The sequence below is a fragment of the Ambystoma mexicanum genome, chromosome 3q (genome assembly GCF_040938575.1).
Source record: "Ambystoma mexicanum isolate Mex_15411 chromosome 3q, UKY_AmexF1_1, whole genome shotgun sequence".
NCBI classification, from domain to species: Eukaryota; Metazoa; Chordata; class Amphibia; order Caudata; family Ambystomatidae; genus Ambystoma; species Ambystoma mexicanum.
Window position 1 is genome coordinate 533,502,137 of NC_090926.1, and position 18,862 is coordinate 533,520,998.

The 18,862-nt window shown below is 42.2% G+C and overlaps 1 protein-coding gene across 1 annotated transcript in view; it reads left to right on the forward strand.

Annotated features, from left to right (window-relative positions):
• Positions 1 to 214: 214 nt before the first annotated feature.
• RARS1 (arginyl-tRNA synthetase 1) overlaps positions 215 to 18,862 on the forward strand; it is a 390,240-nt gene continuing 371,592 nt past the window's right edge. Inside the window, exon 1 of the mRNA XM_069654297.1 lies at positions 215 to 352. Within this exon, the coding sequence (XP_069510398.1) occupies positions 215 to 352 (138 nt within the window). The remainder of the gene's footprint in view (positions 353 to 18,862) is intronic.

The window sequence follows — 18,862 nt, forward strand, 5'->3', positions numbered from 1 at the left end:
AAGATGCAAATTATACTACGTCTCCAAAACCACCCCTGCAAAACCCAACGCAGTGCCCATGGCCACAGGAGATGACTCAAGGTCCGGCTGATTCAATAGAATACCAAACGCTCACACATCGGCTGTAATGACTTCAGATCCACCTCTCCCCACCAGCAGTGGAAGCGTAGATCACGCGATACCGCTAGACGTACTGTACCCTGTAAAGCACGTGATGAGGGCACGTTGCCAGGTCCGTTCCTCTAACGGGAAGCAATCTTTAGACTCGCTGCCGGCTCCTTCTCTTTGGTGTGTGGCTGTGCTGAGGATGGATGTTCAGGTGTCTGAGTACAGGGCCAGGCTGCAGCAGCAGGTGAGAGCACCTTCAGCAATAGCCACATCGTTTTGGGCGAGGATTGATAGAACGTCCCAGCTGCACTGGCTTAGATTCCTTGATAAAGAGAGCATGGTGTGCGTCAGTCAACCACTCATGCCGATTAATATGGTTTTAAACACACTATCGAGCCAGCATCCCAAAGCAAAGCCTTCTGACGTTGCTAATTCATTTTAATTGGAACTTCCCCTGTTGTTTATTGGAGATGATAGATGTATTCGAGGGCCGCAGGATTGAGCTAGACAGTGCTCACTAAAAGCAGAATGAGACATTTGCCAAAGAATGGTCACTTGAGTTATTAGGGGGGGGGGTGTGCGTGTGTCGGTCGAACCCCCTCTAAGGCTAAGAAACCTTTCTCCAAGCCAGCACCTTAACACCCGTGTGTTTGCGCCCCGTTACCCATTGAAGAAACTCCAGTGGAGTTATTTGAGTGTGAGCCCCATTCCAGGTCTGTAGTGCATAAGAAGAGAGTTGTACCCTCGACCTTGCTTAAACTTTTGATTATAGATCCCCTACATGTGAACAGTGGTGTATGTGTTAGAATGTTGGTTTGTTACTATGGCTACATCTTCGTGTATGATTCCAGAATGTTGATGGAGTCATACACGAAGATGTGGTTTGGCTGAGAAGGGCCGTTCGGGGGCTCCTCCGAATAAACTTATAGACAATCAAATTATCCATGGTTTGAGCGTAACAATTATATTCAAGAATTCACAACAATTTGCGACGAGGATGCTGCTCATTGGAGGGAGCCCCCGGACAGGAGAAGGAAAGGGAATGCAGTGTCGTACGGCGTGTAGGCGATGAAAAGTGAGACGAGGTGCTATAGTATACAATTATGGCAACGAGCGGGTGAGCGGCATCATGGAGCAGTGATATATAAATGAAAAAGTGAGTAGATTAACTTACAACAGCCAGCGAGGGCAGCGCGTGAGGAGCGGATTAACCGTCGCTGCTAGCTAGAGAAAAGGACCCTAGTGCGTGAGTTGCGTGCCGCCATCTTAGATACAAGGAATTTGTTTCGTATGATCGCGGAAGGCGATCAGCTGTTTTGAGCACTGCTGCAAGGATCGCACGTAATGAACTAACGGAGGATAGATGAACGATTGTAGTGTACACTGGCTCACGGCGTTACTGAAATAAGTTTTGTTGTTCATAAGCCAATAGTTTGGACAATTTACATGATAAAACAGTGTTATGCAAAACAAATAGTAATAAACAAAGAGACATAATAACGAAGGCCTGGAGGGTGCCACGTGCCACACATGAGTAGAGCATTATATACTTATTATCACCAAGCTTCAGCCATGCAGAACACGGCTGCTCCTATGAAATTTTTGTCGGCTCCTGGAAATCCAACATGCCCCTGGGAGCAGTGGCAGGACAGTTTTCATGTCTATTTGAGAGCGATAGGAGGAGCAAAGTTCAATGATGATCAGAAGGAGGCAACTTTGTTGCACTGCATTGGTACCGAAGCCTTAAGGATTTTTAGATCATTGCCTGATCTAGAACAGGATGAAGAAACATGGGGTGAAGCATCCAGTGGGTCAAGAAAGTATGATATAGCAGTCGCTAAATTGAATAAACATTTTGGTAATAAGTCCAACATTGTTTTGGAAAGATACAGATTCTTCACAAGAAAACAGGGCAAAGAGGAAAGTATTGATTCATATGTAGCTGCATTGAGGGGATTAATGGCCACATGTGCTTTCACAGGAGTCACGGATGAATATTTGAGGGATCAGATAGTGTTGCATGTGGCTGACCCGCGCACTCAGCAACGTTTATGGCAGGCGAAGAATCCCACATTGGAGAAGACCGTGGAGATAGCCAGGTCAATGGAAATGGGTGAAAAATGTATGAGAGAGGTTCAAAGTAAACCAGAGTCCACTGGAATTAAGTCAGTGCAAGGGATAGGTGATGAACAACAGAACGACCAAGAAGAAAAACTCATTGCCATGGTCAAGAGAATGGTCAAGTCAGAGACATCGACGGGTTACAGGCAAGAAGGAGGAAGTACATTCAGACAAGGTAATAGATGTACATATTGTGGATGGAACCAACATGAAAACATGGAAAAGGAATGTCCAGCATTCTCAGCAGAGTGTTTTAAGTGTGGATATACTGGTCATTTTGGAAAGATGTGTCGCACCAACAGAGGAAGAAGCAGATTTAATGGAAGATTTGGTAGGAACAATAGTCGATTTTATAGAAACAGAAGAGCAACTACCATGGGTGTGAGAGCTGTTGAGGAGAGAGCGGATCTAAATAATTTAGTGGCAATAACAGATCGGGCAGAAGATAGAGTCCAGATACTTACTGTCACACCAAGAGATGATGGAGTCGGATCTTGGGTTCCTATGGATATTGATGGTGTAACTGTACAAGTGATGGTGGATACCGGATCACCTTATACTATGGTGGATGTACAGACTTATGTCAACGTTTTGAAGAAGAAGATGGAAGATATACAAATGACAAACACCAGAGCAACAGGGTATGGAAAGACACCTATCAATATCATAGGTTGTGTCTGGGTGAAATTGAAATTTCAAGGACGCAAGACATACTGCAGATTGTATGTGGCGGAGGATGGTTTTTCAATAATAGGATGGTGGGAACAAGCTGCATTGAATATCAAAATTCATCCAGGAGAAAGTGTACCCATATTGTGCATTGCTGAGAATGTGTGTGACAATGCAGAGAGTTTGGCAAAAACTTTTCCAAAGGTTTTCAATGACAAGATTGGGTTGCTTAAAGGATTTGAGCATCGCATTATTCTTAAACGAGGTGTGACACCAGTCGTACACAAAGTGAGAAGTATACCCATCGGCACCAGAGATATATTAAAGGATGAATTAGAAAAACTATGCAAGCAAGATGTTATTGAACCAATTGAAAGTTCAGAGTGGTTATCGCCTATTGTGTTGGTTAAAAAAACAGATGGATCCATCAGAATGTGTGTTGATTTAAGAGATTTAAATGCCAACATATGGATAGATCGTCATCCTTTACCGAATATTGGAGAAATGTTAGCCACCATGATTCCAGCGAAATTCTTCACGACTGGATTTGTCGTCGGCTTACCATCAAGTGGTACTTGAAGAAGGATCGAGACATTTGACATCTTTTGTGACGCCGTTGGGAGCCTACAGGTACAAGAGAATGCCATTTGGGTTATCTTCAGCTGCTGCAGTGTTCCAGAGGTTGATGCATCATCTTTTTGAAGGTCTACAAGGAGTGTATTATTTTCAGGACGATATTGGGGTGTCGGGGAATTCTCAAGAGGAACATGATGCGAAATTGTTAGCTGTTCTACAAGTGTTACAACAGAAGGGAATGACACTCAAGATTGAGAAGTGTAAAATAAAACAAAATGAAGTGACATATTTGGGTCATCGGATAAGTGAAAAGGGCATCATGCCCAAAGAATCGTTAGTAGACACCATTCTAAAAATTTCAGAACCAAACAACAAGGACCAGTTGAGGAGTTTCTTGGGTCTCACAGAATATTATTCTAAATTTATTGATCATTATTCTGACAACACTGAAAATATGAGGAAGTTAATGTGCAAAGGAATGAAATATGAGTGGTCAGAAGAATGTAAAAAAGAGTTTGAAAAGATAAAGACTATGATTAATGGAGCACCAGCTTTGAAACTGTTTGACTCAAGTGCCAGAACAAGGATAGCAGTCGATGCTAGCAATGTTGGATTAGGTGGTGTATTAGAGCAAGTTCAAAATGGAGAAGTTGTTCCCATAGCATTTGCATCAAGAACATTAAGAGGTGCAGAACGAAGTTATTCAACGATAGAAAAAGAAGCACTTGGTGTGAAGTGGATATTAGAACATTTCAAGAGTCTTATTTGGGGAATTCCTGTGGATGTAAGGACAGATCATAAGCCTCTTGTACATGTATTGAACTCAAAAAATTCCCACATGATGTCTCCACGTATAAGAAGATGGACTTTAATTATTATGCAATTCAATGTGACCATAAAGTACACTCCTGGAAGAAATAATGTGGTGGCAGATTGTTTCTCTAGATTGCCGTGTGAAGATGATGTGGATAGCAGTGAGGAGGAACAAATATTCAGAGAGGAACAGAGAATGGATTGCATTGTAGCTCAAGTGCATGCCAGCTTTTCAAAAAAAGATTGGATAGAAGCATCAAACAATGATGTTGAACAAGAGTTGTTGAGGAAGGCCATAGGAGCTGGGTGGAGAGAAACTGATGATAAGTTGAGTCAATGGGAAAAATTTAAGGATGAATTGTCCAGTGATGAGGTATGTGTATATAGAGGTGATCGTATAGTACCACCAGCAGCTTTAAGGAAGAGGATCATGGACATTGCACATGAGGGCCATGTGGGTAGGATGTTGACGAAAAGAAGAGTACGAGAAGCCTACTGGTGGCCCAACATGTGGAGTGATATGGAAACATTGGTTAAAAATTGTACTGCTTGTGCTGTAAGTGACAAAAGTAAATCTGTACGAGTGACTCCATTACAACCAGTGGACATTCCTGATACTGTTTGGTCTAAATTGGCTATTGATATAGCTGGTCCATATGAATCTTTGGAGTGCCAGAAGATCTATCTAATGGTGTTGGTTGATTACACATCCAAATGGGTGGAATGTGGCATAGCAGAGGAGTCTGTGTCAGCTATAAAAGTAGTGAAGTTCTTAGAAGAGATTTTTAGTAGAGAAGGAGACCCGCAAGAGATTGTGTCAGATAATGGAGCCCAGTTTATGTCGTCAGAATTTCAAGGATTTTTAAAGGAAAGATCTATTAAACACAGTACCACAGCGTTATACCACCCAATGAGTAATGGACTGGTAGAAAGAATGAATCGTTTTATTAAGGGCATATTACAGTTAGCTTGTGCAAATGGGCTACCATGGAAGGAGACACTTAAGGAAGCTCTCACTACATATAAAGTCACACCACATTCAATTACCGAGGAGGTGCCATTTACCTTGATGAGAGGAAGACTTTTCACTAATAGGTTGAAGCCTGCTTGGATGATGAGTAATGAGAGTAAGAAAATAAACATGGAGGTTATTGTTGACAAAGTGAAGAGGAAACAAGAGAAATATAAAAATTATTATGACAAGCAAAAAAATGTGCAAGAAAGTAAAATTAAAAAAAAATGATATGGTTAGAGTGAGAGAACCAACACGTGTGATGAAAGGAGAATCTAAGTTTCGCGCTCCTCAGAAGTTGTGGAGTGCTCAAGAAAATCCGTGATACTGGAAGATGGCAAGAAATGGTCATGTGATGATATTGTTGTGGCAAAGGAGAAGGAAGTGAGGAAATATGGAGAAGATGGGTTAGAGGAAGTTGAAGATTTCAAGAAGGAGTTTGATGAGTCCAGAAAATGGGTTAAAAGAAACTTGCAAGGAATGGAGGCGGGGAAAAGATCAATTGAAGAGAGTAATGATAGTGTTCAGTCAAGCTCAAAATGTAGGAAAAGAGCAGGGAATTACAAACAAGACTATATATATTATTGAAGAGTTCAACATGTGAGATGAGTTAAGAAGGATGCACACTCAAGAAAAACAACACAGGAACAATTGTATCCTTTATTGGTTATATAGATACATTCAAATGTTCGATATATATTTTCTAGGTTTTAATTTAATTCAACATAATGTTTGTGTTGAAATACAATAGGTATTGTATGTTTAGATGGGGAGATGTTAGAATGTTGGTTTGTTACTATGGCTACATCTTCGTGTATGATTCCAGAATGTTGATGGAGTCATACACGAAGATGTGGTTTGGCTGAGAAGGGCCGTTCGGGGGCTCCTCCGAATAAACTTATAGACAATCAAATTATCCATGGTTTGAGCGTAACAATTATATTCAAGAATTCACAACAGTATGCTCGGGGCAAGGTTGAATTCGGGTATGCCCCACTCACGAGTGTACTCCGTTGTCACGTTAAGAGTGCTGTCGGGTCTGAAGGTGTGTCTGGAGACCCTCAACCAGTTTCTTTTCGTGGTTTTCGATTTACCACTCTGTTGTCTGATAAGGCATGGTGCCCAGCAATCAGATATTAATTGGGGAAATGGGTTGTGCTGTTAAGGTCACATTCAGTAACGCTTTCACGTCTAAATTTCACGAAAGTTCTCATTTTGCGATTGTTAAAATTGATGGGCCGTATGCATTTTAAAGGGAAATCCACATCACAGCACCTGCTTAGTTGATTTATGAAATACCAGGTCAACGGAATACATTTCAAATGTACAAAACTGCCTGTTTGTTTGACGTGCAAAAAAAGTATGCATTTTATGAACATAAAACATGGAAGTTATATTAAATAATTAAAAAGCGAACTGTTTATAGTACAACCAATCCACGGTGGACTATGCAGATGGCTTATTTTGGCGCATTGTCGCATGTGAATAGGACATCCAGCCCTACCTCTCTTTGTTGTGTTCTCTCATTTGCAACTCGGCATTTAATGGAAAAGAGAAGTGACAAGAGCCAGAATGCAAAGAAACCTGCACCGCAGAATGTTCGACTCACAGTTGGGATGGGGCACAGTTAGACGTCCGATTCAGATCTCTATAGACTATGGGGTGATTATCACAAACCATGTCTTTATAAATCGGCTTTCTGCACACATCATCACTTAAGCCGTGTGAATGGTAATTCCAGTCCAGATTTTCTTTGCATTATGGTGCCTTTGATTCTGTTTTTTTTGTTGAATATGACATTAGTACGCATACAAGAATACAAAGAATCAAGACTGGGTGACTTTAGTGAACCTGCATCTCTGCATCACAACCATCTCGTAGAGTAGTAGTGGTGGGGAAGTAGATGACTTGTGATCCCGTTGTAGTGGTGGGGAAATAGATGACTTGTGATCTGTTATATATTTTCAACCAATACCACTTCACATTTGAAGGATATGAAAAAGTAATCTAGGGTGACAACTGTTGTTGAATGAACAGCCAAGACTGGATGTAGGTGAGTGTTGGCTATTTTTTCTAGAGGAGTTGCACCTGATCTTGTGGTTTATCTTATTGTGTTATTATTATTGTGGTATTGTATTGGTGGATTCCCTTGTGGTAAAACTTTTCACAATACCAGATACTGGACTTATTACACTTTATTTGGGGTGGTACCTCTACCCTTCAGCACCTTATCTACGATGCTGATGTATGCCCTTGTGGCTGATCTGCACAGCTGTAAACAGGCAAAATGAAATACTGCACACTCATTCACTTTCTAACTATAGCTTTCACATCAGATAATTCACATGGAAACATTTCTTATCGCACACTTGTCTGTGTGCAGATCAAATAGAATGACCAATCCAATTGCCACAAAATGCATCAGAACACAGTCATTTATATGTCTTTATCGTGACAGATAAACTTAGCAATTACATATGACAACAGCTATGCATAGAACCAATTTGCTAGAGCAAATGTTTTTTTTTTTAAGTGCAAAAGGCACATTTCAAAAATAGAATGAGCTGTAACCAGCCCTAGCATCCCGACCTTGAAAGCGAAGAACTTGGCAAGAATTAAGCTTCATGACAATCAAACTGTAAAGCAATCACGTAACTTCGGAACTGCATGCACTTATAACATTGAAACATTACACAAGAAATTACCTATTCCTGACAATCGGACAGGCAAATCCAGAACACCCTCACTTCGACCAATATTTACATGCAAATTGGCAATATTCCTTGCACCGCTGAACGTAGGAATCCCTCGCCCTTGGTTCGCCCACTGATGAGGATTATCAGGAACCCAGAAAAACTGCCGGCACTTTCTCAGCAAAGCATCTCAGACTGCCCAGCACTCCAGGATCCTTCGAGAATGTCACTCCCTGGATGCTGGTGGATGTCTGCCTATCACACCCACTAACAGTCCCTTTTATGACCTACCCCTGTCGGTCAACAGAAATCCTTTCCCTCAACCAGATCATGTGACTTCATCCATCCTGCTCAGTATTTTTCCCTTTGAGAATGCCAGTACTGCTAATTACAAATGTAACATCATCTTCCTGCATACACAATGATGCTGTTCTTTAGCCGCATAATTCCATATTTCGCAGCTCGCAACAAATTGCTGCTATGCTGAGTGAAACCTCAAAGCTTTTATTTGTACGCTTAACCCTTGTTGCACGAGAGCACTTTCCAAAATCGTTTTCAATTTATTTCATATGGACCAATTTGCAGTAAAATGTTATGTTATTTAATTGGATGGGGTTAGTCTGTTAGTTTATATAAGTATTTTGAAGCAGTGCAAGCCAGTCAAATAAAATATTATTCTGAAATAAAACATTTTTTTAACATGTGCTCTCTGTGAGAATGTGTGAATTTCCATCTGGTGCACGCGCTGCTGCATTTGCCACATATGATGTTTGTATTTCTATGTTTCTGTGCTAAGCCCACACTATCACTACATATGCATGAATCCCTGTAACTCGCAGCCCCCAGCTCTTCCTACAAGAGACATTTCATTGGGCTGCTTAGCAACACTTGCATGTTCTTCGAATGTGTTGCCCTCTGTTTACATCTACTAGACTGCCCAATGTAATTGTTAGATACTCTGCAAGGCCTGGTCTCCAGACCAACATCACCATGTAACTCTGCTACTCATAGATCTACATTTATGTTGGGAATATCAAACTGCATTACTGTGGAAGAGAGCAAAGTGGCCTGAACGAAATATAACAGAACTGGCAGTAAATCTCAACTCTGTCATAGAAAAATAGCTCTCGTTCTGCATTGTTATTAAAAATTAGGGCAAATGAAGTGAGATGAGTGCCAGTAGTTTGTCAATGTTCTTAAACTGAAGTTATTTTGCAGGTAGACTACTATCTGACTGAGCAACCCAATACATGTAGCTTTCCTCACATTGCTAGTTTGGGAATTTCGTAAATATACAGTTTTGATAGTCCCCTGCCAGGAATTTATAACCCAGTAGTCTGTGATTTGCCCTTCATGGTTTTCCTGTGCGTATAGGGATTGGATCTAGTAGATGGACAGTTGTGATTTATAAGATGGTAGTGGTAGAATTGGGGCACTCTAGTTTTAAGGCACCCTATATACAGCTGAAGCGGTAGAAGACCAGAGCAGTGAAGATGATTTTATGAGCACTATAACCTTACCCACCTTGAGCAGCAAGGACAGGCTAATGTTAGGTGGACCAGTCTTAATGTAGGAAGCTGGGGACGCCAGAGAGAAACACGATGGTTGAGGTTTTCCCCCACTGTACAGAGATCTCCTGCCTACACTAACCTCGCCCTCTCCCTTCTCACTGGGATGAAAGGCCTTTAGAAATGCAGCACACTGGTGTGAGGCTCCTCCCTCTAAACGGGTATGCTCCTTTGATATAAGTTTGTAGTAGCCTTAATTATATGATACCGATGTTCCCTGCTCATCTCATCACTGAAATAATTCAGAATCTTGTAGAGAATATTATCAAAACAGGATGTTGTTTTTTCATAAATTAAGGTTCATTGAAAAGTAAACCAAGCAATTCTTGGGTGTGCTCCTTTGATGCCTGTGCCCAGGACAGCTGCCTGTTGTGCTGCTACCTCTGGAGAATGTTGCTACCTACCTCCACTAACACATCAAAGAGAAGGAATGGCTATTCAGGTTCCTGTCCTGTCATTTGGCAGGATCAGGCTGTCTGGTCAGGATACAACTCGCCTTCCACAGCTGGGCTGGTTGGCGTGAGTGGTCACATCTGTGGTATCAAATTGGATGTGGCTGCAATAATCGCAGGTTTTACCATGCACCATACTTTAATCCAGGCATAGCGTATATTTAGGGTTTACCCGCCACCAGCATGGGCTATGTATGATCATCCTAGTTTTGGTACAGGGGTGCAAATCTCAGATGCAGTACCTGCGCTGCAGAGACTTGGCTGCCACTGCGGTTGTCAAATGGTATCTCTGCACCTGCTCGGAGCAGTGGTAGAGCAGGCACTGCAGATCACAATGGTGATGCAGCAGGGCACAGGTACACACTATCCCTTTGGCATGGAGTTTATGAACGGGGAATCTGATTAGCATAATTTTATTAATTAACGCAAATCAAAAAACAGTGCTTTCAGATCCTTGCCATTCACCACACAGGGCATACTCATAACTACCCAACCCTACTGCCCCTCGCCCCTTCTTCAGTTGCCTGTCAAACCACTTCTAGTGCCTGCACATATAATGCAGACCCATCCATGGTCTGCACATATCATTCAGCCCATTCCAGTGACTGATTCTTATCTTGCCATTCAAATTCCTGAAAGTGGGCTCTCCAACGACTGTTTCTCTTTCCCAGCATCTGCCCTCTCTGAACCTCACCTCTTGACGCTTTCTTGCCTAGGCATCCCGTTACTCCCTAACAACTTCTGATGCCCTGACCTTCTAAGCCACACCCCCACTACTCAGATTTAGTACCCCGCCCTTGCCTCGTTGCTCCCGCCCAGACATCCTCCTGTTAGGTAAGAATTGGTATAGTCCCACAGTGTGAGACTACACAACACTTACCTGTTTGGTATTGGGTAACCCACCTTTTGGTATAGGTCTGTACTACACAAGTTGGTAGTGTGACTGAGCATCCAGGCCTATCTCAAGAGAGATAAATGTGAGCCTTAGATCTGTACAATTGAAATTTGTCAATACAAGTGACCAAATAACACTTGGACTCAGGTTTTTTGTTATTCATTTATTTATTTAACATCAATGTTTAAATAAGTTTTTTCTTTGAAAAGGCAATTCATGTGACAATGTAAATGTACTTTAAAATTACTTTTCAGAATCAAAAGAAGTTGGTGGATAATCTTTGGATATGCTTCTTAGACATATCCTACACCCTGAGGTGACTTCAATCACAAGGCCTGTAATGGCATTTATATATCACAGTAGTTATACTTTTCAGATTCTGAGGTTGCAGAAATGAAAGGTTTAAGGAAGGAAAAGGTTGAACAGGTTCTCAGTATATGTGAGGACATTTAAATCTTCCAATGAAATCTAGACAAACCTTTCCCAGCTGTAACAGTCTAAAACAATTACCACCTATGAGAGACAAACAATATCAAAGTCAATGGGCCAGACGAGTCTGCATGGAGCCAGGACAGCCCAGGTCAATTTGAAGCAGTCTATGGAGCGAAGGCACTCCTTGTGCAAGACTTTGATTCTAATGTTAGAGAGTTTGTTAGGAAATCACTTGTAGGGTCACACTCTGGTAAACCCGTGCAAAGATAGTTGGAAACAACTGTAAAGTAAGCCACTGCAATTCCCAACTGAGAAAATCACAGCTAAAAGACAACGAGGTAAGTATCCCAAGTCTAAACAGTACCTCTGGTTTGAAGAAGTGGTTCGTCTGGATTCTGTCTTGCTCCAACGGTGCAGACCCTGGTTCCTGAGCTTCAGCCGTGGAGCCAAGAGGGGGGACGTCTGAAGGACTCATGCAGCGGTACTTGTGGAGGTTGTCGACAGCTACTGACTCTTTTCAGTTCTGCAGCACTTCGCGGTTTCCGCGCTTAGCACACAGCACTGTTGCAAATCTTGGATACCGGTTGGGCTTCCTTCACTCCTTGGGTCCTGCACTCTGGTGAAGGGACTCGCGCTCTGGTCCTGCTTCTAGCCAGATTTCAGACATTGCCCTCGACTACAGATTACTCAACATCTGGAACTCGGTTCTTGCTGCAGCAAAGAGTTACAGCCTGTCGGGGAAGATGGTCCAGTGGAGTTCGTCTCACTAACCCAAGGAGAGAAGTCGTCCCTTCCGGTGCTTATCTGTCGAATTGAAAAAGGAGTTTCAGCACAGCAGCAGGGCTTCACAGGGCAATTCAAAGGTCCATGATGACTAAGCAAGCTTCTTTCATGGCTTCTTCATCTGATATTTCTTCCAGTAGTCGTCTCTACCTCTATTCCCAAAACCCTCGCCTTTTAAGCAGGTTTCTCCCATCCATGCACAGCCTAGGCTGTCAATCACACAGCAGGGTGGCTGACCAGAAAGGACAGCCAGATAGCCAATTGGGACTGGTTGCATTCACACACTCCTAGAGACAAAGGACAGGGGAGCTTTGGGAACCTCATTCACATCCTGCCTTTGCAGACACACTGCAGCCAGTGGCTGCCTTCAGGGCTGAAGCCTGCCAAAGGCAAAATGAACAAAGGGCTGAAACCTGGCTCAATACAAAGAGTAAAACCCAAGAAAGGCCTCACAAACGGAAAATGGCAAAAAAAGGCCAGTGCTATTTTGACAAAATGGTGCTGTACTGCAGCAGAGGGTTTGGCTTGCGGTAGAAAAGCACAATGGTAGGAAAATTAAACCACTGCCACCAGCCATGTAAAGTAGGGAGGGTAACATAGCCTACATTCTCAGGTAACATTGTTTAAGGGGCTACTATAAGATGGTGTGTGCTGGACCTAGAAAGAGACAAGGTAAGTTAATTTTACTTGACTTCTTGGGAACAGTAGTTCACACAAGAAAAGGTTTTTAAACCTTATTAGACATCTAAAGGATTCCTGTGTGAAGCTGCACTGAAGGTGCTGTGTGTCACCATAGAAAAAGTGGATGACAGTGGAAACGCATAATCCAAATCAGGTCCGAACACATGAGTGGGAAAAAGGTCTCACTCACTCCAGGCTTAAAATTAAAAAGTCCTAAAGTCCAGCAAAAGATTTGGGGGTCTCTAAGGCTGAAGGGAATTAGCACAGAAATGAGAATTCTCCCTAACGCCTCCTTCCTATGCAGCATTGCTATTCTTTCTCTCTCTTTCTCTCCCCCCCACACCCCCCCCATGCTTACCTTTTTGTTTGTTGCCTTACAATTCCTGCATCCCTGGCCTAAAAGGAAGAGATTTCTTTTATCATAATGGCTACTCGCCTAGAAACTCTGACCAGGTCACCATGTAAGACTTGGTTTTGCAACGTTCTCCCTGAAACACATACTCATCACACCAAATTTTAAGAATGAGTTAGTCCCAGATAGCTTTCTCTCTCCGTCTTCGATCACAGTTTTATAAAATGTCTAAATTCTGTTTATAAATGTGTTATGGGGTGTACCTGTGGAAAATAACCTCTTAAAAAACCAAAAGCAATTCTCCCCTCCCAACACTTAGCTAAACCTAGAGTAACTGTCACCCTCTCACGTCCCATAAAATAAAACTTCAAATAATTTTGCATTAGTGGTTCATTGCTAATTTCCCTGCCCCTTCACCCCAAATAGAGACCTCCAATCAGCACCACAATGCCAATATCAACTGTTTGGGCAAAGAGTAACCTTGATCACACCGTATTTAGAAGCATTGGCTCATTAATAACTTCCCCCGTGGAAACCAAATACCAAAGCATTCACTGTTTACTAATCACTTTGGTCCCGTTCAGTGGTATTCTTACATCACTCCTCCCATCATTGACTGTTCCTCCTGTGCGTTCAAAGCTCACTCCACCTTTTCAGGAAAGGCATATATCCTCTTCACGATCTTGATTACTGGTTTAACAGTGTATTAAGGAATTGTATATTTTTGGTGATATGTGAGCATGCAATTTTTGTAAATGATTTGTTTTTTCCATTGTATTTCCTCTGCATCTATGCTGGAGCTTCGCAATTGCTGTCAGCAATTAACATGTGTTTCTACATAACTTGGTGCTGGGCTCAAGATAAGATTTTTAAAGCAGCAGCAGCAGTTTGTTCCATTTCTTGAAGTTGGGAGGGAAATAATTTTAGGGAGTAAAAAAAGTTATTCCCATTCCTGATGTCTGTTTTTTTTTTTTTTTTTTTGGTGAGCAGATATATATATTTGACGTTTAACGCAGATATCTTTTGGAATGTATACTTCTTTGCACCTAGTAATTCATGCAAACTAAAAGAAGGCTTTAACTTCAATTTCTTCAGATCAGACATCAATAAAAGTAGAGCTCCTTCCCGCTAACCTTTCATCACTGATTAGCACATTCCTGTGGAGTTGTATGGGTGGAAGATGGTGGCTGATTCCTACGTCTGTGTCCTGTTTATTTTTTTGAAATATCTGCCCGTGCAGGGGTTTCAAAATTAAGATTGTATGAGCAGGAGCTCATAATAGCTCCATGTTATTGGGCATTTACCAGTAGGCAGGAGCTCACTTGGTAGAACAGGAACTACAACACAATGCAAATCTAACTTGCACCTGAGATGCAAACACTGACTTTCTGTCCATTCTGCATGTTCTATTCTGCTTTAAATGTCCCTTGGATGTTATTCATATTACCAAACATAGAGTTAATATCACACATGTATGTTTGTGTGGTGCAAGGTGGTTTGGGGAGTCAAAAGTAGCACCTGGTAACTGATGGCCTCCAGCTAACTAGGCTATGCTCGGGTAGAAGCAGGAGCTAAATTTCACCCAGCAATTCTGAACCCTGTTTGTTGGAGTGTAAATGTGACTGGACTAATCATTTCAAAACAGGAAGTGAAATGATTTATACGTCTTTGATTGTGGGAGGTAGCCAAAGCTTTCAATAGGGATTTGCTTTTCAAACAGTTGATGATTAACATTTATTGGTAGGTCTGGGAGTTTGTGTAAACAAAATTAATAATAAAGAACAGCAATGTCTGGCATGTGTGACAAGGTCCGGGGTCATAACATAACCATGTCCAGGTGAGAGTTGATGGGGTTGATGGGGATGAGGAGGGACAGTGTCCCATCTCACCCTGGGTCAGGATGCTCACCAGGGCAAAAGCCAACCATATAGCGTATTATAACTATACTGTAACCCTGTCACCAGAGAAACATACTATAGCATGCATGGGTGACCTTGATTATTCAAGTGTTTTAATGCCTTGAATGAATCAAATCTAACTAAACTCACTGTGTCCCTCGATGAAGGACTACGCTGCCCTATGTGGAACCTGCCCCTAGGGAGAGGTGTTGCACTGCCCATTTTACAGGTATAGAACAAAAGGAGACGGATCCTCCACTAAACTACCACTATTCATTCACCAAGAAACCAACTCACTGTTTTTGCTTCCAAGTACAAATTGCTAGCCAGAAGGCAGTCGCTTCTGAAATCCACATAAAGTGTCAGCACATAGTAGAAGGGTAAAAGATCAAAATCAATGTCGCTAAATGAAACCCATCAAACATTTACGGCATGGATTTTGTTTTTTAATCTACCCCACCCCACTATGCTAGTATATGGTTTCAAATGAATATGCTTTTTAGTTCTTTCAAAAGTAACAAGCGACGTGTCAGCTTAAAAAGAAAAGAACTTATATACTTTCCTAATACGTATCCTTATCATGATCACTCTAAAAAATCACTTGATTTTTAATGGAACACAACAGGATTTTAATGCCTTTGACAATTGGTTGAATGAAAGAAACCCACATTTACAATTCTTGTGTGATATGAGTAAACCGTCTTTGAACACTGGACAAGCACCGGTAAGCATGCCACGTTTTGCAATAAAATGACTGGCACTAATGTGGATGACAATTAGGTTGGAGATAGCGGACTTTGTGGACACTGGTCATCCCTACAGGACAATGCACCATATGGTTCATGCTCTGTATGTAAGCAGACACGCAGGAGATGTATGTAAGCCGACACACAGGAGAAAGACCATCAACATAGGACGGAAAACCCCATGTGTACAAAAAGCCTTCACGAACTGCAGTAATGTATCGTATTGCTTGCTCATGTGATCTAAAATATGTAGGGATGACCGAAAAGGGCAATAAAAACATATTATTGAACACATGCATCAGTACACATGTCACAGTACCATTGATAGAACACTTTGTCCAACATGGTCATACTGCAGAAGATTTGTCCTGGACCATAATGCAAAAAATGTGATGACCAAAGAGGGGAGGAAACTACACCAAACTCCTATTTAAGGGAGAACAACAATGGATTTTTAGGCTGCATGTGCACTTATGTGGGCTAAATGAAGAGATCCCGTGGCATGAACTGGCAGTTGTGCACGCTAATTTCATCACTTTCTCTAGATGGCAATTGCTGGCTTAGACCACTTTATACTAGAAGGCAGGAGCCTTTGTGGTAACCCTTTGTTAATCCTTGGGTAATTTAGGGTCTCATACAGACTTAAAAGTGAATAATTAAGGAAGGAAATGGACAGTCCATCTATCATGAGTATGTCAACAACAATATGGAAATGATATTTAACACTTGAAATTGACACCAAATGAAATTTTAGGATTCTCCGACGTCCCAACCCCCCCTAACGGCCCCCAAACCTCACTTTCTACACAAACACGAGGAAGAGAAGGAATGAGCGAAAAGAGGCTAACCCTTGCATATCACATTGGACATGTACTGTTAATAAGGTCAGGCACTTGACTGTTATCACATAAATCTGATACCCATTAGCTCCCCCCACACGGATAAAAGGCAGAACATGGAGACACACTCTGAGCCAGGTGGAACACTCAGAGCAAGGTGGAACATGAGAAGGAGCATATCTTCTGGGGCGAAGGTGAACCCACTGGAGCAGGACGACCGATCGAGGGACCATAGTGACGGGCTGGGAAACCCTGAACATCCCTGCAGGAGGACGTTGTCTCTGGGGAAACCGTGAGAGATACGCAGAACCCAGACAAGAAGAAACCTGCATTGTGTTTCAAGGAGGCCAGCAACCCTCCCGGGTGAGTGCCTAAGTGGGGGAGGCGAGGCCGAGCCTGTGATATTAACCTTGGCTTGTTAAAGCCGCAGAGAGCAGAAAAAAATGCACACAACTGAGTTGGCGAAAGACATGAAATGCCGGTTTGTGTCCAGGAAAGATTAAAGCTGCAACAGTGTATCTCTCAATTGAAGGTTGAGCGGGTGCTGATGAGACGCGAAAGAAAGCAAACCTTTAGTGAACTTTAAAGTCAGCTGTAACTGTGAAGCCGGTGATGCAGAGTAGTGGAGTGGTCTGGCGAAAGGAAACAGCCCACTCGAATTCTCTGCGAAATGTTTGATGTTTGTTATAAAAGCAACAAAGTGAATGAACTTTGAAATACGCGATAGTCAAGATTAACCTAGCACATTCGAAAGTCTTCGACATCAGTAAAAGGTCTGAGCCCGATTTAGAGAGACCTAGAAGATTAAGTGAGGGGAAGGCTACCCCCTTACAAATGTGAATAAAGCTTGGGGTAAGGGAACCCTACAAGTGCTGTGATTGCGAGGTCCGAGCCCGACGGAGGGAGATCTACATTGAATCGGGTGCTTTTGTTGAATGTGAATAACGTTTGGGTAAGGGAGCCCCTGCAAGTTCTGTGATTGCGAGGTCTGAGCCCGGCAGAGGTAGATCTATGTTGAATCAGTTACTTTTCTTGAGAGGTCCGAGTCCGACAGGGAGATCTACGTGAATTTTGTTTAATCATGAAAGAACCTTTTTGTGAACTTTAGTGACTTTAACGTGGAAGGCCAAGTGGGCCTCTGTTTTGAACTGCCTTTTTTGATAACCTTAGCCAGAGTGTGTCATCCTGTCTACAGGGGCCGCCTTACTCCATGTTGTCGAACGTGGGGAGGAGAGCTGACTCTGCCATCTTGATCCTTTGTTATTAACACTGACTTTCCATTGCATACACATTTCCCTTTACACACTTTTTGTATAAGAGATAGGGCATCCATTTCTGGATCTTGACATTTATCGATGTATAGATAATAAACTGGGTACCAACTTGTTGAACGATCTCAGATAAAAAATACCTTGTTAGCATTCAGTAGTTTCCATCCACAAAGTTTGAGAGAACCTTCCCTTTGGTCAATTCCTCCGTATACGGCGGAACTGCAGCAGAATGCAGGATTTTGACACCAATGGCAAACTGCTGAGCATCAGATTAAAAGAACTCTGTTATCCATTGCATGTTATCAGAAGAGCACAGAAAAGAGCTTGCAATATCAATAGGCGGACATGCCTCAAAAAACAACTCAAACATGTGGTGAAAATCACATGTGTGACATCTTTCGCACTTATAAGCCACCACCTCCGACAAACTATTCTTAAAAACTGGGGCATAGTACACACTGACAACTTCTCCATTAGCAAACCACATTTTGCATTCAAAAGTCCCCCCAATCTTAAAGATTAGCTAGTACATACATTCGAGCAACCTAAAGTCAGACAAGCTTTGCAACCAACTTTGTGGTACTTACCGCATTTGAAATGACCTATAACTGGCGTTAAGTGCTCTGTATGTAATTTGAGTAGGGACATGAAGGAAGTGGATTTGAAGGGCAAGACAGACGTGGAAATTGCAAATGGGCAATATATGGGATAAAATGCCCATGTGACCTATTGTATGTAGGCAAAACTAAAAGAGAAATTTGTCAAGAATTTGAGAGCATCGCTCGTGAATCAAAATTCAAGCTGTTGATAAACCATTAATTGCACACTTCAAGGAGGCAAAGCACAAACATACTGATCTGCTATGGTTTATCATTAAAACTGTATGATCCCCCCCGCCCCCGCACGAGGTGGAAATCGAGATCTCATGCTGAGAATATTGGAGCAAAAATGGG